The sequence below is a fragment of the Pelobates fuscus genome, chromosome 11 (assembly GCF_036172605.1).
Source record: "Pelobates fuscus isolate aPelFus1 chromosome 11, aPelFus1.pri, whole genome shotgun sequence".
NCBI lineage: Eukaryota > Metazoa > Chordata > Amphibia > Anura > Pelobatidae > Pelobates > Pelobates fuscus.
Window position 1 is genome coordinate 23,745,077 of NC_086327.1, and position 24,300 is coordinate 23,769,376.

Below are 24,300 nucleotides of genomic sequence, written 5' to 3' on the forward strand. Positions count from 1 at the left end.
CTATAACCCCAATTCCAAAGAAGCCCAAACTTGACCCTAACTCCCCATCCAACTACCGTCCTATCTTGCTACTGCCTTTTGTGTCCAAGATCCTTGAAAGAGTTGTGTATGCGAGATTGACAGACTTCCTTGAGTCCAACTCTCTGCTAGACCCTCTTCAGTCTGGTTTCTGTGCTAAGCATTCTGTGGAAACGGCACTGACCAAAGTATCCAATGATCTACTCGTGGCAAAATCTCGTGGTCGCTACTCTATCCTAATTCTTCTTGACCTTTCTGCGGCTTTTGACACTGTTGATCATCAACAGCTTCTTCTTGTCCTCCGCAATATCGGTCTACAAGATATTGCTCCTCCTATCTCTCCCAGTGCTCTTTCAGTGTTTCTTTCTCTGGCTTTTCTTCTTCTCCTCCTACCTCTCCCAGCGCTCTTTCAGTGTTTCTTTCTCTGGCTCTTCTTCTTCTCCCCAACTCCTCTCTGTCGGTGTTCCCCAAGGTTCGTTCCTTGGTCCCCTACTGTTCTACATCTATACTGCCTCCCTTGGTAAACTCATTAGCTCCTTTGGCTGCCAATATCATTTCTATGTGGATGACACGCAAATCTATCTGTCCTCTCCTGATCTGTCCCTCTTCACTAGTGTCTCTGCTATTTCTAACTGGATGGCTGCCCACTTCCTTAAATTCAACTTGACCAAAATTTAAATTCTGGTCTTTCCTCCCTCAAGTGTTGCTACTCCTATGTCTGTCTCCCTCCAAGAAAACGGTGATACCATCAGCTCCACCATGCAGGCTCAATGCCAAGGTGTTCTCTTTTACTCCGACCTCTCCTTCACGCCTCATGATCAGTCTATTGCCAAATCCTGCCGCTTCCATCTCAAAAACATTGCGCGCATCCGACTCTACTTAATGCCAGATGCGACTAAGGTGCTGCTCCATTCCACTGTCCTATCTCGCCTTGACCACTGTAATCCGCTTCTTGGTGGTCTTACGTGCTCCCAACTTGCGCCGTTACATTCCATAATAAATGTGGCGGCGAGGCTCATCTTCCTGTCCGCCCGCACCTCCCAAGCCTCCACCTTCTGTCAGTCCCTACATTGGCTTCCTGTAAGATATAGGGCTCTACTTAAAATTTTGGTTATTGCTTTCAAATCTCTACATTATGCTGCTCCCACCTTTCTATCCTCCGTAATACACAAGTATGCCCCGTCTAAGCCCCCTACGCTCTGCTGAAGACTTACGTCTATCTTCTGTCCGTACTCCCACCTCTGATGCTCACCTTCAAGACTTCTCAAGGGCTGCACCGTTCCTGTGGAACTCACTTCCTTCCTCCGTTAGATCCTCACCCAGTCTCCACTCCTTAAAAAATCATTAAAAACCTACTTCTTCATAAAAGTGTATCAATTAAGCTGTTATTAGCTCCCGACTGATTCCTCTCTTGCAACTGTCATTAGTCTAATACTATCCTTACCTTTTGTGTCACTTTACCCCACTCCCTCTAGCATGTAAGCTCATTGAGCAGGGCCCTCAACCCCTCTGTTACTGTGTGTCCAACTTGTCTGGTTACAACTACATGTCTGTTCGTCCACCCACTGTAAAGCGCTGCGGAATTTGTTGGCGCTATATAAATAATAACATAATAATAATAATTACCCACTAATTAGAAATGACATCCCTGTATGTTATGTTTTTGGCGATTGGTACATTTACATTTAAGAAATATGTGGTCACACAGAAATGGACACTTGGGCGGATCTGCCCACTGTACAGGTGATGGAAACCACACCACAGGAGGTTCTGCTTTACAAGTTAAGTTAACTAGCTCTTGTCTATAGGAAACAGTAGCTGTTGGGTTTAATCGTGGCTGGTAGTTGAACGTCAAAATAAAATATATGGTCTATGCCCTGCTGTCAGTCTGCTATTTGGGTGAGGGATATGGAAAATGATCAATAGGCCACCAAGAAGGCTACACTGTAACAATGCAGGTGTCCTGTTTTCCCATTTAGAAGACCCACAAGTAGAGTTGCAATATTCACCATATTTCCTTGAATTGACATCACTTCTTATAGTGAAGAAGGGCAAGGAAAAAAGTGCTATCTCTCGGTGTGTAGTAATAATATGCTGTAGGAAAAAACATAAGTAATCAAAGCTGTCGCTTTAGGATTCTGCATTGATAAATGTATTGATTTTGTTTTTCTATCCTGATGAAGGGCACAATACTTTCTGTTCTAGCTAAAACCATGACGACGTGATGTTTGATATATGATGGATTTGAGAGATTAACAGTTAGAAAATGAAATTTTGCTACCTCTAATCCAACGCCGAGATCGTGTTTTCGCCGCAGCTCTGAAGTCATGACCTATCCTATGCTTCTCATTGCAAAACACGAAGAGAGGAATTGAAACCAATGCTTCAACACTTCTGTTCGGAACCGTAGGTCAAAGCAAGTGATTGGGGAACCCATCCTGGCTGCCTGGTTGATAGCTGGGAGCCATTATCAATGGTGTTTCGAAAAGTGCCAATTTCTTCTGAAACCAGCACTTTTATAAAATCAAATATTAACCTTACTGTAGGTGTTTCTGATGCGTCCTTACAGGAATACTCTTGACACCATAATCACTACAGCCTACTGGCAAAACCCACAGTAAAATGTTAGTATGGCTTGACATGTTACCAGCGACCAATTCCCCATCTTCACTGCAGAAAAATTTGGATTGTTTTTCAGAGCAAATAGGGCCATGCAAGACTGCACTCCTGAAATGTGACTTATTCTGAAGAAGAAAAGGGGGTATAGGCTCAGCGCTAGGTGGTCTAAAGGAGAAGAGAAAAGAGAGAAGCTGCAACCTATGGGTATGAGGTTCCCTCTAAAGTCCTCAATAAAGAAAGTTAAAAAAACAAAATAATAGGTCGCGCTGTACAGAAATAATACAATTTAAAGGTAAAATGAGAAATATAAAATAGATAGAAATTTTACTCACATATAAATATACATTAAAATATAAGTAAAAATATAAGAAAAAACGTAATAGTCCCAATATGTGGTGGATTCCAATAGGCTGATGGAAACTTGATACTGTAGTCAAAATAGAACGCTGGGTCTTCTATGGTATAGGCAATCTTGGTTCAATGATGGGCATGCAAAATAGAAAGACAGGGAGACTCCAATAGTGCAGACTGTATTGGCATAAGTGAAATAGACTGAAATAGGTGTAGGGGAGGTATTTCACTCACCTATGCAAGAGCATGTACTTGCTCAAGTGTAATCAGCATTCAGTGGCGTTTATCCCCCACTGGCGGGACATAGATGCGGGTAATTCCTCGAGATAAAGAAAATAAAATATAGTGCTCACTGTATATAAAATATAAAAGTAAGACTTTAAAAAAAAAGAAGGGAGAACGTACTCACATTTGAATGAGCAGGATATACTGCTCAATATGATGGCGTGGGTGGTATAATCCCCACCTAGGATTCTTTTAGACAATAGTCAGCTCCAAAATGACGTGTAACCAGGTAAAAGAGGAAAAGATAATATAATATAAAATATACGGATAAAATAAAATAAAATAAAATAAAAGGTATATGGCAAATGTATGGTGAAAAAAGCCAATATTCCTTTATTAGTACAAGTATAAAATATATATATAAAATTAGCCAAAACGCGTTTCGCCACACAGGGCTTTATCAACTGGCAATAATATACAATAACCTGGTAAAAATGAAGCTTATATAGGTTTGAAGAATACATAATGGTTTGAATTATGGCGCCAAAATGACGTCATCAATACAATGGGAGAAATACAGAAATGTTAAAAAACATAAACATAACTTAACATTAGTAAGAGTATTGAATAATGGTGGAATTAATAACTGAATGCAATAAAAATTAATTAAAAACGAGTAGTGATGATGATAAAAGAGAAGGAAATAGATGGTCATGTGATCGCGAGTGGCCGCGATCACATGATATGTCCCAGTGCTTATTGGGACATGTAGTGCAAATGATAGTGGGCTGGGGAGGCTGGAAGGATAGAAGACACGTGACCGCGACCGCTCGCGGTCACGTGTTATAACATGGAAATTGGAAAAGGTGTGGTGTCTGGACGGAGGCTGGCTTCTAAGGGCACACCTCCGTCCGATGGTAGCCAGTAGGGAGGTGGGACACGTGATCGCGGACACGCGTGGTCACGTGTTGTGGCACAAAGCATGGTGGGAAATGTAGTACCCAGGGATGTAGCCCTTGATGGAAGTGAAAACAGCACGTGATCGCGCGTATTCGCGATCACGTGCTGTTTTCACTTCCATCAAGGGCTACATCCCTGGGTACTACATTTCCCACCATGCTTTGTGCCACAACACGTGACCACGCGTGTCCGCGATCACGTGTCCCACCTCCCTACTGGCTACCATCGGACGGAGGTGTGCCCTTAGAAGCCAGCCTCCGTCCAGACACCACACCTTTTCCAATTTCCATGTTATAACACGTGACCGCGAGCGGTCGCGGTCACGTGTCTTCTATCCTTCCAGCCTCCCCAGCCCACTATCATTTGCACTACATGTCCCAATAAGCACTGGGACATATCATGTGATCGCGGCCACTCGCGATCACATGACCATCTATTTCCTTCTCTTTTATCATCATCACTACTCGTTTTTAATTAATTTTTATTGCATTCAGTTATTAATTCCACCATTATTCAATACTCTTACTAATGTTAAGTTATGTTTATGTTTTTTAACATTTCTGTATTTCTCCCATTGTATTGATGACGTCATTTTGGCGCCATAATTCAAACCATTATGTATTCTTCAAACCTATATAAGCTTCATTTTTACCAGGTTATTGTATATTATTGCCAGTTGATAAAGCCCTGTGTGGCGAAACGCGTTTTGGCTAATTTTATATATATATTTTATACTTGTACTAATAAAGGAATATTGGCTTTTTTCACCATACATTTGCCATATACCTTTTATTTTATTTTATTTTATTTTATCCGTATATTTTATATTATATTATCTTTTCCTCTTTTACCTGGTTACACGTCATTTTGGAGCTGACTATTGTCTAAAAGAATCCTAGGTGGGGATTATACCACCCACGCCATCATATTGAGCAGTATATCCTGCTCATTCAAATGTGAGTACGTTCTCCCTTCTTTTTTTTTAAAGTCTTACTTTTATATTTTATATACAGTGAGCACTATATTTTATTTTCTTTATCTCGAGGAATTACCCGCATCTATGTCCCGCCAGTGGGGGATAAACGCCACTGAATGCTGATTACACTTGAGCAAGTACATGCTCTTGCATAGGTGAGTGAAATACCTCCCCTACACCTATTTCAGTCTATTTCACTTATGCCAATACAGTCTGCACTATTGGAGTCTCCCTGTCTTTCTATTTTGCATGCCCATCATTGAACCAAGATTGCCTATACCATAGAAGACCCAGCGTTCTATTTTGACTACAGTATCAAGTTTCCATCAGCCTATTGGAATCCACCACATATTGGGACTATTACGTTTTTTCTTATATTTTTACTTATATTTTAATGTATATTTATATGTGAGTAAAATTTCTATCTATTTTATATTTCTCATTTTACCTTTAAATTGTATTATTTCTGTACAGCGCGACCTATTATTTTATTCTGAAGAAGACTGGATGCAGAGGATGCGGTGGCAGGACCCGGATGGGACCAGGGTAAAGAGTCAAACATCACTAAAACAGGTTAAAATCTTACCATAGGACAGCATCAGGACACTCCTGGCACCATAACCACTACAGTGTGATGTAATGGTTCTAGTGCTTAAATTGTCGCTTTAGTTAGATCCAAAACAAGCTCCACAGATGATCATTAGAGCTTCTAGAGCATCTATACTATTTGTGGACCTCTGGGATCATACTGAGATCATGACAAACTCCAAAATTATTTAACATTTGCAATCTTTACTCCAGTTAGTGTGAGCACATCTGCAACTGTATCTTCAAACAGAAGCCCGTATTTTCCGACAAATCTTAATTATAGACATCTAAATTGTGGCTATGATATGGGTTTTATTCATTAGACCTCAAACACAAAATACAAAATGTATTATTATTATATTATAAATGATTATTTAAAAATAGTCTTCAGCTTGGCTTCAGCCGGTTTGGCTATTTTAGCCCGAATTTTGTCATTCAGGTTTCATTTTACTACATTTCACTGTTCAGAGAATAATCGCCTAGCTCTCTGGGGTCAGCAGAGGACGGGAGATGCTTTTGGCAGCTGGATTGACATATGGGAAATGTGTCCTCGGAACGGGACTGTGTAAATCCATCATGGGGAAGGATCAATAGGGTAAAGCAGAGAGGGGGTAGCAGTGTACGTCCAAAATCCATGAAAAAGGGGTTTGAGAGAAGGATGTTAAGTGATAAAAGCATGTTACCTGAAATTGAAAAGTCAGATTTTTACACTAAGCATTATACATACGGTAAATACAAACCACTGGAGTTTTCTAACTAAATCGAACTGATAAGGGGAAATGCACATTTTAGACCATAAAGTATGAGTCTGTGCTTCTATTGTTCCAACAGATCCCCAAATCAGATACAGTCCCAGCGCTGTCTGATCCTGTCCATATAACAGGCTGTCAGATCCCCCTACATTAGATATACACCCAGCACTGTCTGATCCTGTCCTGATAACGAGCGGTCAGATCCCCCTACATTAGATATACACCCAGCACTTTCTGACCCTGTCCTGATAACGAGCGGTCAGATCCCCCACATCAGATATAAACCTAGCACTGTCTGATCCTGTCCTGATAACATGCAGTCTGATCCCCCTACGTTAGATATACACCCAGCACTGTCTGATCCTGTCCTAATAACGGACAGTTAGATCCCCCTACGTTAGATATACACCCAGCACTGTCTGATCCTGTCCTGAAAACGGGCAGTTAGATCCCCCTACGTTAGATATACACCAAGCACTGTCTGATCCTGTCCTGATAACGGGCAGTTAGATCCCCCTACGTTAGATATACACCCAGCACTGTCTGATCCTGTCCTGATAACAGACAGTTATATCCCCCTACATTAGATATACACCCAGCACTGTCTGATCCTGTCCTGATAACGGACAGTTAGATCCCCCTATATTAGATATACACCCAACACTGTCCGATCCTGTCCTGATAATGTGCAGTCTGATTCCCCTACATTAGATATACAGCCAGCACTGTCTGATCCTGTCCTGATAACGTGCAGTCTGATCCCCCTACGTTAGATATACACCCAGCACTGTCTGATCCTGTCCTGATAACGAGCGGTCAGATCCCCCACATCAGATATAAACCTAGCACTGTCTGATCCTGTCCTGATAATGTGCAGTCTGATCCCCCTACATTAGATATACACCCAGCACTGTCTGATCCTGTCCTGATAACGGACAGTTAGATCCCCCTACGTTAGATATACACCCAGCACTGTCTGATCCTGTCCTGATAACGGACAGTTAGATCCCCCTATATTAGATATACACCCAGCACTGTCTGATCCTGTCCTGATAACGTGCAGTCTGATCCCCCTACATTAGATATACACCCAGCACTTTCTGACCCTGTCCTGATAACGAGCGGTCAGATCCCCCTACATTAGATATACACCCAGCACTTTCTGACCCTGTCCTGATAACGAGCGGTCAGATCCCCCACATCAGATATAAACCTAGCACTGTCTGATCCTGTCCTGATAACGTGCAGTCTGATCCCCCTACGTTAGATATACACCCAGCACTGTATGATCCTGTCCTGATAACGGACAGTTAGATCCCCCTACATTAGATATACACCCAGCACTGTCTGATCCTGTCCTGATAACGGACAGTTAGATCCCCCTACATTAGATATACACCCAGCACTGTCTGATCCTGTCCTGATAACGTGCAGTCTGATCCCCCTACGTTAGATATACACCCAGCACTGTCTGATCCTGTCCTGATAACGGGCAGTTAGATCCCCCTACATTAGATATACACCCAGCACTGTCTGATCCTGTCCTGATAACGTGCAGTCTGATCCCCCTACGTTAGATATACACCCAGCACTGTCTGATCCTGTCCTGATAACGGGCAGTTAGATCTCCCTACCTTATATATAAACCCAGGTCCTGCTAATATGCAATTATTCAACAGTAGCTATAATGGGGATAGTGTACACAGTGTGCTGGCATTTAACAGGTAATAGGGGTCACTACTCACCAACACGTAGGGATGACAGCAGCGAGACCCCCGGGGAGGTGACACTCAGGAGCAGGAGAAGGAGCGGAGCTCCGAGCTCAGGCTGCAGCATCTTCTTCTACTCCTCATGGAGACGGATCGGGGCGCAGCCACGCTGACACCACCTGTAGAGACAAGGGATGGCGTGAAACTGTGTCCCCAACCTGGGAGAAGAAGGGAGTGGGTAACAGGTGTTTCTCACTCTACATGACACAGTAAAACAACAGACAGGGACAAGTGACAGACCGACAAGTAGATACAAGGTGATGTGACATGATGGGGACACATGGCTGACAACATGTTAGGGAGTCGGGACAGGTGTGTCAACCAGGGGCACGTCATAAGGGTCCCAGAGATCATATTGATGTGGAGCGATGACAGGGTGACAAGGAGAGACACAATAACATCACAAAGGGGAGTATATGGTACCCCTCACCCACGCAGTGACAGCCTACAGAGAAACGAGACTCTTAGGTACTATGAGACGGCACTGAAGAAAGAGACTGCAATCATAAACAGAATGTCACTAAGAAAGTGCAGATAGAATAAAACTGCTATAGTCTAGGAAGAGAAACGTAGACAGAGTATTCACAGATAAAAGAGGTGACTTAAACACAATGAGAATGGGTTTCACTGCTTCCACACAAGAGAAAGAGACCACGGGGCATGAGACTGCTTCCACACTAAGTGAGGGGACTTCTTTCACATAGGAAGAAGAGACTGCTTCCACATAGAAATGAGAGGTTATAGTTTGCAAAGAATAGATAGACCAGATCTACACACATTGCACACTGAATAGACAGGGGTTATTCTGAGAAACTGGAAATCCCATACTATACCGACTTAAAAATAAATTCTATCATTGATTATTGAAACTAAGGGTTATGAATTGATTATGAGACAATCATCTGCAACCTATGCAACATTAGGACATTTATAGAACTCTTGGGAAAAAAATTGTTAAAGAAAAATCTATTACTTAAAAAATGTGTACTTTTTTTTTTAAGTTTATACATGTTATATAGTCAAATATTGTGAATAATTTTGTCAATAACTGTGCATCGTTATGTCTGATTTAATTTATTATATGGTATAATTATTTATAAAGGTCATGTATGTTTTCAAAATAATAAGGACCCCTCTCCAACGTCCCCTTCTTATCCCCCTGTTTATTGTTATTTTTATTACTGTTATAATTTCTATATTATTATTGCAATATGATTGTTATAATTTGCTTAAAAATGTAAATAAAATATTTGGAAAGAATAGTCAGGGGGGACACACAGAAAAAATAAAATGAGCTACACACACTGCACACACAGAGAGGGAATAGACAGAGCTATACACACTGAACCATACCTCCCAAGTGTCCCTATTTTGGGAGGTACAGTCCCTATTTTGGGCCCAAAACCATATGTCCCTCTTTTCTATCCTAATGTCCCTCTCTTCGAAGAGCTCGATATTATTGGTGTGTCTGAGTGTATAACAGAGCTCCACAGCAATAATACTCCCAGCAATGTGTTTAGAAATCAGTCTGTTTAAATAAGATACTTTGTTCTTAATTACATTTCAGTTGTATAAATTGTTATAAGTCGCCTAAACCTTCTCAGATCAGCCCCTCCCCTGGACACACCCCTACTCACACACAATGGAAAGGTAAGTCGGCGCCAGAGACCTCCGATTAAGTTGTTATGTGTCCGGAGGTTTCCCTTAATTATACTTTCTTGTGACTCTTGTCTTTCTAATGTAAAAACACTGGCATGTACAAATAACATAATCATAAAAAGAAAACTCATCAATAAGTCACTGAAGTACTGTAACAATTGATGCATAAAATCACTAAAATTGTAAATGTGGTGAACTAACAAGAGAAGTCAAAAGGCAGGCCAAAATAGCCGATCTGCAAAAGTCCCCCACTCTGCTTTACCAGATCTGCTATTTTGGCCTATATCTTTAGATTGCACTGCTCCCAGGGCTCGAGTCCTGCAGGAACGCATGGGAACGGCGTTCCTGCACTTTTTCCAAAGCAGGAACGCCGTTCCCAGTCCTGCAGGACCTGCCCTGCTAACTGCACACAGGAACCCATCACACGCGGCGTTCTTCTCCAGCTCTCTCAGCTTCAAATCTCGCGAGACCCGCAGCTGTAAGAGCGTTGCCACGGGTTACCATGGCAACGCTCCGCACAGGCGAGTCTCGCGAGAGTTGAAGCTGAGAGAGCTGGAGAAGAACGCCGCGTGTGATGGCCCCTGTGTGCAGCGGCTGCTACCCTCCACCGGACCACCAGGCGATCTCCCCCCTCCCTGACAAGGTAAGAAGCAGGGAGGGGGGAGTAAAGTAAAAAAAAAAAAAAACACATAAAAGTTAAAAAGCAAATGCATCCCCCCCATCATCCAGCACACACACACATAATCCAGCACACACACATAATCCAGTACACACACACACATAATCCAGTACACACATAATCCAGCACACACACACATAATCCAGCACACACACATAATCCAGCACACACATAATCCAGCACACACACACATAATCCAGCACACACACATAATCCAGCACACACACATACACAATCCAGTACACACACACACACATAATCCAGTACACACACACACACACACACACATAATCCAGTACACACACACACACACACATAATCCAGTACACACACACATAATCCAACACACACACACATAATCCAGCACACACACACACATAATCCAGTACACACACACACATAATCCAGTACACACACACACACACACACATCATCCAGCACACACACACACACATAATCCAGTACACACACACATAATCCAGCACACACATACATAATCCAGCACACACACACATAATCCAGCACACACACACATAATCCAGCACACACACACATAATCCAGCACACACACACACATAATCCAGTACACACACACATAATCCAGTACACACACACACACACACACATCATCCAGCACACACACACACACATAATCCAGTACACACACACATAATCCAGCACACACATACATAATCCAGCACACACACACATAATCCAGCACACACACACATAATCCAGCACACACACACACATAATCCAGCACACACACACACATAATCCAGCACACACACACACACATCATCCAGCACACACACACACACATAATCCAGTACACACACACATAATCCAGCACACACATACATAATCCAGCACACACACACATAATCCAGCACACACACACATAATCCAGCACACACACACACATAATCCAGCACACACACACACATAATCCAGCACACACACACACATAATCCAGTACACACACACACATAATCCAGCACACACACACACATAATCCAGCACACACACACACATAATCCAGTACACACACACATAATCCAGTACACACACACACATAATCCAGTACACACACACACATCATCCAACACACACACACACATCATCCAACACACACACACACATAATCCAGCACACACACACATCATCCAGCGCACACACACACATCATCCAGCACACACACACACATCATCCAGCACACACACACACACACACACATCATCCAGCGCACACACACACATAATCCAGCACACACACACATAATCCAGCACACACACATAATCCAGGACACACACACATAATCCAGCACACACACACATCATCCAGCACACACACACATCATCCAGCACACACACACATCATCCAGCACACACACACATCATCCAGCACACACACACACACAATCATCCAGCACCCACACACACACACACACACATAATCCAGCACACACACTGCATTCATTATACACAATCTGCACTTACTACAAACACACTACATTCATTATACACACTCTGCACTCATTACAAACACACTAAATTCACTGTACACACTGCACTCACTACACACACTACATTCACTATACACACTCTGCATTCATTATACACACTCTGCATTCACTACACACACACTACATACACTGCATTCATTATACACACTCTGCACTCACTACAAACACACTACATTCACTATACACACTCTGCATTCATTATATAGACTCTGCATTCATTATACACACTCTGCACTCACTACACACTGCATTCATTATACACACTCTGCATTCACTACAAACACACTACATACACTGCATTCACTACAAACACACTACATACACTGCATTCATTATACACAATCTGCACTCACTACAAACACACTACATTCATTATACACACTCTGCACTCACTACAAACACACTACATTCATTATACACACTCTGCACTCACTACAAACACACTACATTCATTATACACACTCTGCACTCACTACAAACACACTACATTCATTATACACACTGCACTCACTACAAACACACTACATTCACTATACACACTTTGCACTCACTACACACTATATTCATTATACACACTGCACTCACTACACACACACTACATTCATTATACACATTCTGCACTCACTACAAACACTACATTTATTATACACACTGCACTCACTACAAACACTTCATTATACATACTCTGCTCTCACCACAAACACACTACATTTATTATACACAATCCGCACTCACTACAAACACACTGCATTCATTATACACACTCTACACTTACTACAAATACACTACATTCATTATACACACTCTACACTTACTACAAACACACTACATTAATTATACACACACTGCACTCACAACAAACACACTACATTCATTATACACACTCTGCACTCACTACAAACACACTAAATTTATTATACACACTGCACTCACTACAAACACACTACATTTATTATACACACTGCACTCACTACAAACACACTACATTCATTATCCATACTCTGCATTCACTACAAACACACTACATTCATTATACACACCCTGCACTGCACTATATGCATAGGAGTGCAATTTTTTTAAGGCGGGGGGGGGAAGGAGGCGGAATCTTGGGTGAGTTCCCACACTTTTTTCCCCAGGACTTGACCCCTGACTGCTCCTGTATGACATCAAGCATGTTTTGCTAAAATTAACAATTTGTTTTGTTTATCTATTGTACAGCGCTGCTGCTGAATATTTCGGTGCAATATAAATCATTGGGATTGTAATTATATATTCACCAAACTCCTCAATTTAGTGAATGAGCATCATTCGAGGTTTATCACTAAACTGTGAATAGCCAGAATGTTAACCAAAAATTACATAATTTATGCCAAAATAGTTGACCTGAAAACATGCAAATTCGGCAGGATTAAAATTGGAACTTCCTTGATAATTTTCTGTCGGTTGAGTCGGCTGGTGGCTAGCCCCACATGTGGCACAATTGACAAAAAAAGGCACCGAAGATTCTTCCTGTACAAGTCAGTATGGCTTCCAAGTTGAGTCGATAGTTAACGTGATTCTCAGTGAGAGATTGTCAGAGTTTGTTGGTCATTCAATGCAGTAGTGAATTCTTGTTTTGATTTTTTTTGACGTCCAGGAGTTAGTGGAATGCAGAAATGTCATTACCTGCTCTGTGTGTCCTTGTATATTTAGACCAGAGAACAAATGTGTCCTTTACCCAGTACTCAATAGAGCTCAGGCATATTTATGGCTTTGTAAGAGTGGTGGCTTACAGATAGAAATGGAAAGGGAGGGGAAGAAGAGGGCAGACTTTAAATCCCACCATACCAGCACAAAGCTTTTCCTTTTTTAAACTTCAAATTTAACGCAAATTACAATTATGTTTCCTGGCTAATCATGCCAGCATATACACATGGGTTAGCTCCTCCCCTACAGCCAATAGGACAGGAAAACCACCAAGGTTTTAAAAGGAGGCTCCATCCCTAAGGTCCTCAGTCTTTTTCCTGTCCTACAGCCCTTAGGACGTGAGCAGTTTGCTCCCTTTACTTACGGACATGTATGTTTTTTTTATCTTCATTACTTTATTTGCCCATTTTTACTGTAGTACATTATGCAGTTGTGCTTTTGTGCTTTTACGCCTACCATTGCAGGAGGCCAGCCAGCTGTGATTTCCGCTGCTGTTTCTACAAACATGAAATATGTGAGTAAAGATCTAAAGGTTACTATGGAGAGAGATATTAAAAGCCAAGATTTAAGAGGCAGTCTGAAGTCTTCGGGTTACAACTGACTTCTTCACAGAAACTTCACTAGATGTAACTAGGATATTCTCTGGATCAAATGGCTTGATCTATAGCAGCTAAGAAAGCATTATGGTTCTGTTTCTGGGATGATAACTCATCCTCCAAGTCTGCCCTGTACACCATTATATTTAATGGGGTGGTGCTGTTTGGGAAAACTTTGGATAATTCCATTGAAAAGGCGAATGAGGCCTGCAAGATATTGGTACCTTAGGATGGAAGTTCCAAGGATCCCAGCTCCTCATAGTCTGACCGGAGAACCTCCAGTGACCAGTATTTCTGAGATACATGGAGCTACTGGCCCTGCATAAGATTAGGCAGAAAGAGGCTAAGCAAGTTATAAGAGCTTCCAAAATACACACAGAAGAGAAAATAGCACACTCAGTAAAAAAGGGGGACAAAACTTTTTTTAGATACATAAATGAGAAAAGAAAAGTAAAACAAGGATTAGTTAGATTAAAAACAAAAGAAGGAAGGTATGTAGATGAGGATAAAGGTCTAGCTGACTGCCTCAATGAATATTTTTGTTCGGTATTTACAGATGAAAATGAAGGAAAGGGACCTCAGTTAAGAAAAAGGATAAATGAGTCATTTATTACACGTGAGTTTACAGAGGAAGAGGTTCTATTTCAACTCTCAAAAGTAAAGACAAATAAGTCAATGGGACCTGATGGAATACACCCAAAGCTATTAAAAGAGCTTAGTGGTGTACTAGCAAAACCATTAACAGATTTGTTTAACCAATCATTGATAACAGGAGTAGTCCCAGAAGATTGGAAGTTAGCGAATGTTGTGCCCATTCACAAGAAAGGTAATAGGGAGGAGTCGGGCAACTATAGGCCAGTAAGCCTTACTTCAGTAGTGGGGAAAGTGATGGAAACCATGTTAAAGGGTAGGATTGTTGAACATCTAAAAACACATGGATTTCAAGATCAGAGGCAACATGGGTTTACTTCAGGGAGATCATGCCAAACTAATCTTATTGGTTTTTTTGATTGGGTAACTAAAATTATAGATCAGGGTGGTGCAGTAGACATTGCTTACCTAGATTTCAGTAAGGCTTTTGACACTGTTGCACATAGAAGGCTTATCAATAAACTACAATCTTTGAGTTTGGATTCCAATATTGTTGAATGGGTAAGGCAGGGGCTGAGTGACAGGCAACAGAGGGTTGTAGTCAATGGAGTATATTCGAAGCTTGGGCTTGTCACCAGTGGGGTACCTCAGGGATCTGTACTTGGACCCATTCTCTTTAATATTTTTATTAGTGATATTGCAGAAGGTCTTGATGGTAAGGTGTGTCTTTTTGCGGATGATACTAAGATATGTAACAGGGTTGATGTTCCAGGAGGGATAAGCCAAATGGAAAATGATTTAGGTAAACTAGAAAAATGGTCAGAGTTGTGGCAACTGACATATAATGTGGATAAGTGCAAGATAATGCATCTTGGACGTAAAAACCCAAGGGCAGAGTACAGAATATTTGATAGAGTCCTAACCTCAACATCTGAGGAAAGGGATTTAGGGGTGATTATTTCTGATGACTTAAAGGTAGGCAGACAATGTAATAGAGCAGCAGGAAATGCTAGCAGAATGCTTGGTTGTATAGGGAGAGGTATTAGCAGTAGAAAGAGGGAAGTGCTCATGCCATTGTACAGAACACTGGTGAGACCTCACTTGGAGTACTGTACACAGTACTGGAGACCCTATCTTCAGAAGGATATTGATACCTTAGAGAGAGTTCAAAGAAGGGCTACTAAACTGGTTCATGGATTGCAGGATAAAACTTACCAGGAAAGGTTAAAGGATCTTAACATGTATAGCTTGGAGGAAAGACGAGACAGGGGGGATATGATAGAAACATTTAAATACATAAAGGGAATCAACACAGTAAAGGAGGAGACTATATTTAAAAGAAGAAAAACTACCACAACAAGAGGACATAGTCTTAAATTAGAGGGACAAAGGTTTAAAAATCATATCAGGAAGTATTACTTTACTGAGAGGGTAGTGGATGCATTGAATAGCCTTCCAGCTGAAGTGGTAGAGGTTAACACAGTAAAGGAGTTTAAGCATGCGTGGGATAGGCATAAGTCTATCCTAACTATAAGATAAGGCCAGGGACTAATGAAAGTATTTAGAAAACTGGGCAGACTAGATGGGCCGAATGGTTCTTATCTGCCGTCACATTCTATGTTTCTATGTTTCTATGTTTCTGCAGGGAATACTCCAGAGGTAACTCATGGCAGTTGGTAAACCTGCCTTTCAAGGTTCTACTGGAGCTATAATGCAGTCATTTTGCTCTTCAGCAATGAACATATCTCCTCCAGTACTAGGAGCCTCATTTTTCTGATCACACATACCTGGGCTCGTCATACTCTGGAGGCTTGAGTGGTATCCATGGTCCAGATTGATATAGACTGGAGTTTTTTCTTAACGGGCACAGGAGTCTCCATACCAACAGGAGTATTAAGACCAATGAATCGAAAGGTAAAGCACTGAAGGGAGAAGCCTTCTGGACGAAGAGGTGATTTTTTTTTTTTAAGGTCCCAGAACAAGAGCAGTTCCAGGGACAAGTTTTGCCTCTCTTCTGGTGCTAAGAGGAAAAGCACATGAAAGCCTGCACTGGACCTAAGAGGGGCCAACAAGAGGCTGAATGTCAGAGTCTTCGGGATGGAGTCAATCAGATCCATATCTCAAGCAATCTGGAAGGATAATTTCCTTACCTCTATATATCTCAAAGATGCTTACTTTCAGTCCAATCTGCAGAGATCTTCGGCATTAGCTCAGAAGAGAACTTCCATGTTAGTGCCCTACCATTTGGCCTCAATGCGGCCCCAAGAATCGTGTTGTTGAGAGTCCAGAACTCCACCTGGTTCCATTATCTGGAGGATCTACTTCTGATAGCCTTAGAGCCTCAGAAGGCAGGCACACAGAGGTATATAGTTCTTTCATAACTCCTAAAGTTTGGCTGCTTGATGAATATCAAGAAAAGCAGTTTAAGACAAGCTCAGTGGTTGACATTCCCGAGTGGAAAATTCTATGCTCTGCTTTTCCCTATCTCAGAAACAGTTCCACAGATTGTAAAGGTTTTCTCTCCCAGTTTCTTAATTTCTGCTTAGTAACACCAAGAAAATAGATGCAACTACTAGGAATCCTGGCTTCCACCAGCAGACTATGTGGGAGTCCATATTAGTATAGGCATCCCTGAGACGGTCATGGAGATCCTCTTACAATCCTATACAGGCTTTACTAAGCTTTTGTCTGTTGGAATTACTCCTCGTTCAGGCCTTGAAAGGTTCTGTTATAACACTCTGGAGGAGCACTTGGCTGCACTTTGCTTCATATAGGCATTGATTGAAATCATGCCTCCACTGAGTGTGGTGAAGCCAATATGTGACGTACCACTGGTCTCACGGGCACTGACTGAACCATTATTCGAACCTCTAGAAGGAGCTTCCATGGTGGTAGCACAGAAAATGCTGGTGGCTGGTACCCCAGCAAGGAAAATGGGTGAACTCCAGGCTTGATCTTGTGAACCCCCTTTCACTACTTTTCAACAGATATGGTCGTCTTGCATTTGGCACCTGTAGATCCTGCCCATGGTGAATGCTTATCTATGTCATTCTCTACCTGTACTGAAGGGTACTGATTGAGCGTTGATGCCCCTGGTGCTTTGCTTCATGTAAGCAACAATTGAACTCAAGCCTCCGCTGAGGGTGTTGAAACCAATATGTGACATACCACTGGTCTCACGGACTCTGACTGAACTTCTAGCAGGAGCTTCCATGATGTTAGCCCAGATGTTGCTGTTGCTGGTGACTGGTACCTCAGCAAGGTGAATGTGTGCACTTAGCTGCACTTTGCTTCATATAGGCATTGAATGAAATCATGCCTCCACTGAGTGTGGTGAAGCCAATATGTGACGTACCACTGGTCTCACGGGCCCTGACTGAACCAATATTCGAACCTCTAGAAGGAGCTTCCATGGTGGTAGCACAGAAAGTGCTGGTGGCTGGTACCCCGGCAAGGAAAATGGGTGAACTCCAGGCTTGATCCTGTGTACCCCCATTCACTGAATTTCAACAGGATATGGTTGTCTTGCATGTAGCACCAGAGATCCTGCCTAAAGTGAGAGCCTTTCAATGCCATTCTCTACCTGTACCAAAGGATTTGGGGCATTCTCCACTAGTGCTGTTACAGCATCTCGTGGGCTTCCATGGCAATGGTCTCTGCTGAAACTTTGTAAAGTTGGCATTTGGACCTCTTTGAACTAGTTTGTCCTGCATTACATGTTGGACATTGAAGCAATTACTGAGGCACAATTTGAACGTCATGTCTGTTCTCTACCTGTGCTGGAGGGTATCAGGGCACTCTCCTCTCATGCTGTTGCAGCATCATGGGTTGCCATGGCAATGGTTTCTGCTGACACTTTTTGTAAGATACCATTTGAACCTCTTTAGACACGTTTGTCTGGCATTTCATACTGTTCATTAAAACAGTCTATGATGCACAATTTGGTACTCAAGTACTTAACTCAGTTCAGTCTTCTATCTATGTTGAATTATTCTGATTATTTGATTGGTTATTCTGTCCCTCCCTTTGTAAGCTTGGGTATTCCCCATGTGTATATGCTGCCATGATTAGCCAGGAAAGTGGAAAATGTATTCATACTTACCGTAATTTTCTTTTCCTGGCTATTATTCATGGCAGCATATACTTCCCACCCATTAATGTCTCTATTTATGTACAGTAGAGCTTGTAAACTGACTGAGGACCATAGGGATGGAGCCTCCTTTTAAAACCTTGGTGGTTTTCCTGTCCTATCGGCTGTAGGGGAGGAGCTAACCTATGTGTATATGCTGCCATGAATAATAGCCAGGAAAAGAAAATAACGGTAAATATGAATACATTTTCCACTGTATAGCGCCAACCTATTCCCCAACGCTGTACAATAAGTAAACAAGACAAACATTTAATTTTAACAAAGCATGATTGACATGCGGGAACAGTAGATGGAGAGAGAGGGTCTTGCTGAAACAGCTTACTAATGCTAGTATTTTAGTTACAAAACAGAAATCTCCTGCACAGTTTGCTGTTTAGTGAATAAGCCCCTCTCAGAATAGTCGCCGCTGCTAGCGATCCACAGGGGATTTAAACCCAGCTGGGGAGGTGTGACGCGCTCTTGCTAATATCATGTTGTTACAGATGGCAGTAACGTGCTAGGTGTGAACACAAACTTCGAAATGAGCAACGCACCGTCAAGGTGACACTTTCCTAGCGTCTGTGATTTTATGCATGATACATATGTACTGTTTTTGAACTAATTATTTGTCACAGACGGTGCCATGAATAGATGAGTGAATTGGGGTTGGCAAGAGACCTCGAATGCGAGACACAGGCAGGATAGATTATTCCAGGGGCCACGGATCATGCTGCGCGTTTTTGCATTTTGCACCTGCTGCGTGATTGCCAATCGTTCATCTTCCTGTTTGTGAAATCTGCACCAAAATAAATCAACCACAGGCTGCGATGGAAAAATAATCTACTTCAACTCTCTGGCTATTTACTTAGCTATCGAGTCAGCTGAGTGCCTGATGGCGGTTTACTTACTAAACTCTGAGTTAAAGCAAATTGAAATCTAAATGGCAAAAGTAAAATAAACACTATAGTCACCAGAACAACTAAAACATAATGTAGTTGTTCTGGTGTATAGTATGTCTCTGCAGGCTTTTCAGAGTAAAGGCAGTGTTTACATTACTGCCTAGTAACACCTCTAGTGATAGTCACTAGAGGTGCTTCCTGGGTCAGTGCTGCACAGTGTGCATTAATTCAATGCATCTCTATGAGGAGATTCTGATTTGCGCAGCATTGGATTGGCTGAGATTGTCAATTTTGATAATCTCAGCCAAGATGGCAGAGCGGATAAGAGGCCAGCCGTGACGAGACCTGCGCGGCGTAGGAGAAAGGTGAGCAACATCACCTTTTTAAAGGATGCAAGCTGTAACGGACCGTTTCAGCCTAAAAGGGGAAAAATCCGTTTAGGCGATAATCCCCTTTTCTGGATACAGGCACAGCTACTGCAGAACACCACACTCCCGATCTGGATACGAAATAACACTCCGAACTGGAACAGCTGAACAAGAAAAGCATACAATCGGCTTACACTCTTGGCAGTCAGCTTACAATCCAATCCCCCCCAAGAACGAGACGACACTTCATTTTGAGGGTTAAGCAGGAACTCTAGACTGGGACACCCAGTCTGGCTTTTATTTCCAACTCACACATACAGGCCACACCCAGGGGGAGGCATAAAAGAACCAATGACATAGATGTTACCTCCCACACATCCCCTCCCCTTAGTGTGACACATAATCCCATTATGCATACAGAGTAAAATATACTTTTACACAACTTTCATAACTTTAAAACCATACATCACATTCACATAAAAATACATATCCACAATCAATCCATTCAGGGGAACAACATATTAAAAAATGGCATGAATCCGACCAGGGGTTTAAAAGTTACTAAAAGTATCTTTTGGGCCCTGCTTGGCCCAAACAGAAGTAAAACATCCCCCACAATGCATCCCGGCTTCCTCCCTTCTGCCCTGGAGATAATTGGAGAAGTAATCCAATTATCTAGGACTAGAGTCAGACTCCATTAACCACATGGTTGCAAAAAGACAGTAAAAGACATAAAATTACATACTGATACATTTAACACATAAAACACACATTTCTACATATCCCCAGTTTAACTGAACACATAAATACCTACATAATATTTAAGATAGTATTACTGTGATATGTTACAAAGTCTTAAAGGGACATAAGTCCCAATATGTCCATCGCTGATTTTAAAGGGCCAGTAGCAGCAATATAAATTATTACATGCCCAAATATAGTCTTTAGAGTGCAATATGTCCAGGGGCCATAGTCAGCGGGCAGGAGGCTAGCAGCCAGGCTTCTCCAGCCCACAGTGGCGAAGTTGGTTTTGCCACAATTCTCCCCTTTACCAATTAGACTAACAGGGTATCTGACCTCCTGCCGGTCAGTGCCCTGGTTAGTCCAGCAACCCACCCACAGAACAGAAGTAGTAGAGCAGCCCACCCATAATAAACAGTTACCACACCTGGGTGAGGGAGAATTTTGTCCAAGTTCAGGTGCCTCCCCACGGCTGGGTGAGAGACTGATAGGCTGCCTTGGTGGGTTGCTGAGGGGGCAGAGACCAGCGGTACTCTGTCCTGTTGCCAGCACTACCACGGGAGTAGTCTGGTGGGAGCCTGGCTGCTGGAGACCGACTGTCTCCCCTTTAGATATATCGCTCTGTGGCTGGGGGACAGGACCGACCGTCCCTATCCCTTGTGCTGTAAGTGCAGAGACTACGGTCCCATCTGCACAGATGTGGGGCTTAACATCTCCCCTTGGTGGGTTAGGCTGCCGCTGGAGAGAGGGTGTAACAAGCTCCTCTCTCTGGACGGTAAACTGCCGCTGGGGAGGGGGGTTAGCAGGCTCCTCTCCCTGCCACTCTCTCTGCTGGTGGAAAGGGGGACCAGCTGTCTCCCCTTTCATTCTCTTGTCCGGCTGCTGGGGTGCGAGACTGACTGTCTCTGCTCCCTGCAGGACACACTGCCGCTGGGGAGGATGGACGACACCATCAGCTCCCTGGGGCACACATTGCCGCTGGGGAGGGAGGACGCTGCTCTCCTCTCCCTTCCCTTCACACTGCCTTCTTGGCATATCACTTTGCTGCTGGGGGGCAGGAACAACAACCTCTGCCCCCTGTAACTCAGCCTGCCGCTGGGGAGGAAGGACTGCACCTTCGGCTCCTTTGGACACACACGGCTGCTGGGGAGGATGGACGACACCATCAGCTCCCTGGGGCACACATTGCCGCTGGGGAGGGAGGACGCTGCTCTCCTCTCCCTTCACTTCACACTGCCTTCTTGGCATCTCACTTTGCTGCTGGGGGGCAGGAACAACAACCTCTGCCCCCTGTAACTCAGCCTGCCGCTGGGGAGGAAGGACTGCACCTTCGGCTCCCTTGGACACACACGGCTGCTGGGGAGGATGGACGACACCATCAGCTCCCTGGGCCACACATTGCCGCTGGGGAGGGAGGTCTGCAAACCCCCTGGCCCGCTCTGATTCCCACGGCAAGTACTCTCGCACTGCTTGCTTCACACGCTGCACTCTATATTCTGAGGGGTTGGGTCCGCATAAAGCCAGTATCTTGGTGACCTCTCTGTCATACGCCTCTTGAGTGTAGCTGGGTGCCATGCTTGCTCTGCTGCAGTTGGTTCCTTGTAGATAGGGGCGCTGTACGGGTACTGGCGTTGCCCTCACTTTGTAATCCAGGAATGGTGTTGTCTGTAGCTGTCCCTCTGGTTGTAGGAACGATCCCACCGCTGCCACCAATTGTAACGGACCGTTTCAGCCAAAAAGGGGAAAAATCCGTTTAGGCGATAATCCCCTTTTCTGGATACAGGCACAGCTACTGCAGAACACCACACTCCCGATCTGGATACGAAATAACACTCCGAACTGGAACAGCTGAACAAGAAAAGCATACAATCGGCTTACACTCTTGGCAGTCAGCTTACAATCCAATCCCCCCCAAGAACGAGACGACACTTCATTTTGAGGGTTAAGCAGGAACTCTAGACTGGGACACCCAGTCTGGCTTTTATTTCCAACTCACACATACAGGCCACACCCAGGGGGAGGCATAAAAGAACCAATGACATAGATGTTACCTCCCACACATCCCCTCCCCTTAGTGTGACACATAATCCCATTATGCATACAGAGTAAAATATACTTTTACACAACTTTCATAACTTTAAAACCATACATCACATTCACATAAAAATACATATCCACAATCAATCCATTCAGGGGAACAACATATTAATAAATGGCATGAATCCGACCAGGGGTTTAAAAGTTACTAAAAGTATCTTTTGGGCCCTGCTTGGCCCAAACAGAAGTAAAACATCCCCCACAATGCATCCCGGCTTCCTCCCTTCTGCCCTGGAGATAATTGGAGAAGTAATCCAATTATCTAGGACTAGAGTCAGACTCCATTAACCACATGGTTGCAAAAAGACAGTAAAAGACATAAAATTACATACTGATACATTTAACACATAAAACACACATTTCTACATATCCCCAGTTTAACTGAACACATAAATACCTACATAATATTTAAGATAGTATTACTGTGATATGTTACAAAGTCTTAAAGGGACATTAGTCCCAAAAGTCCCAATATGTCCATCGCTGATTTTAAAGGGCCAGTAGCAGCAATATAAATTATTACATGCCCAAATATAGTCTTTAGAGTGCAATATGTCCAGGGGCCATAGTCAGCGGGCAGGAGGCTAGCAGCCAGGCTTCTCCAGCCCACAGTGGCGAAGTTGGTTTCGCCACACAAGCCACCTAAAGTTTTTGCAGATCTGGTGTTTGGGCTACATTCCCCAGGGCTTTGCCATGCTGGCCTCCTTTAAGTCTTTGTAGACATATTTTGGGGATTTATTCACTTGACTGTAAAAAACTGAGAATTTAAAGGAATATTGCACATTGTAAGCTATAGCAGTCAAATAACTAATTTCTTTGCATTTTGATCTGGCGTCATGTTCTGTTTTCTAGATGTAGCATTATACCCTAGATATAGAAATTCCCACAGGGCTATTTATTTAACTCCACATTTTGGCAAATTAAATCCAAGTGAAAAAACTAAGGCAAACATTTATAGGGCTTATGGGATACAGGCCACATTAATAGGAAGTCAGGGGAGTTGCATGATTGGCTGTGAGAAACCACTCAGGTCCTGGGTAACACTGTGGGTTCTGCTGAAGAAGCAGATCTT

The 24,300-nt window shown here is 42.9% G+C and overlaps 1 protein-coding gene across 2 annotated transcripts in view; it reads right to left on the reverse strand.

Moving 5' to 3' along the window:
* The window catches only part of GRIK5 (glutamate ionotropic receptor kainate type subunit 5), a 208,193-nt gene that overhangs the window by 94,414 nt on the left and 89,479 nt on the right, over positions 1 to 24,300 (reverse strand). For both annotated transcript variants that reach the window (XM_063436799.1, XM_063436798.1), the window contains exon 2: positions 8,235 to 8,377. In XM_063436799.1, the coding sequence (XP_063292869.1) occupies positions 8,235 to 8,325 (91 nt within the window). In that variant the 5' untranslated portion in view covers positions 8,326 to 8,377. The remainder of the gene's footprint in view (positions 1 to 8,234; positions 8,378 to 24,300) is intronic.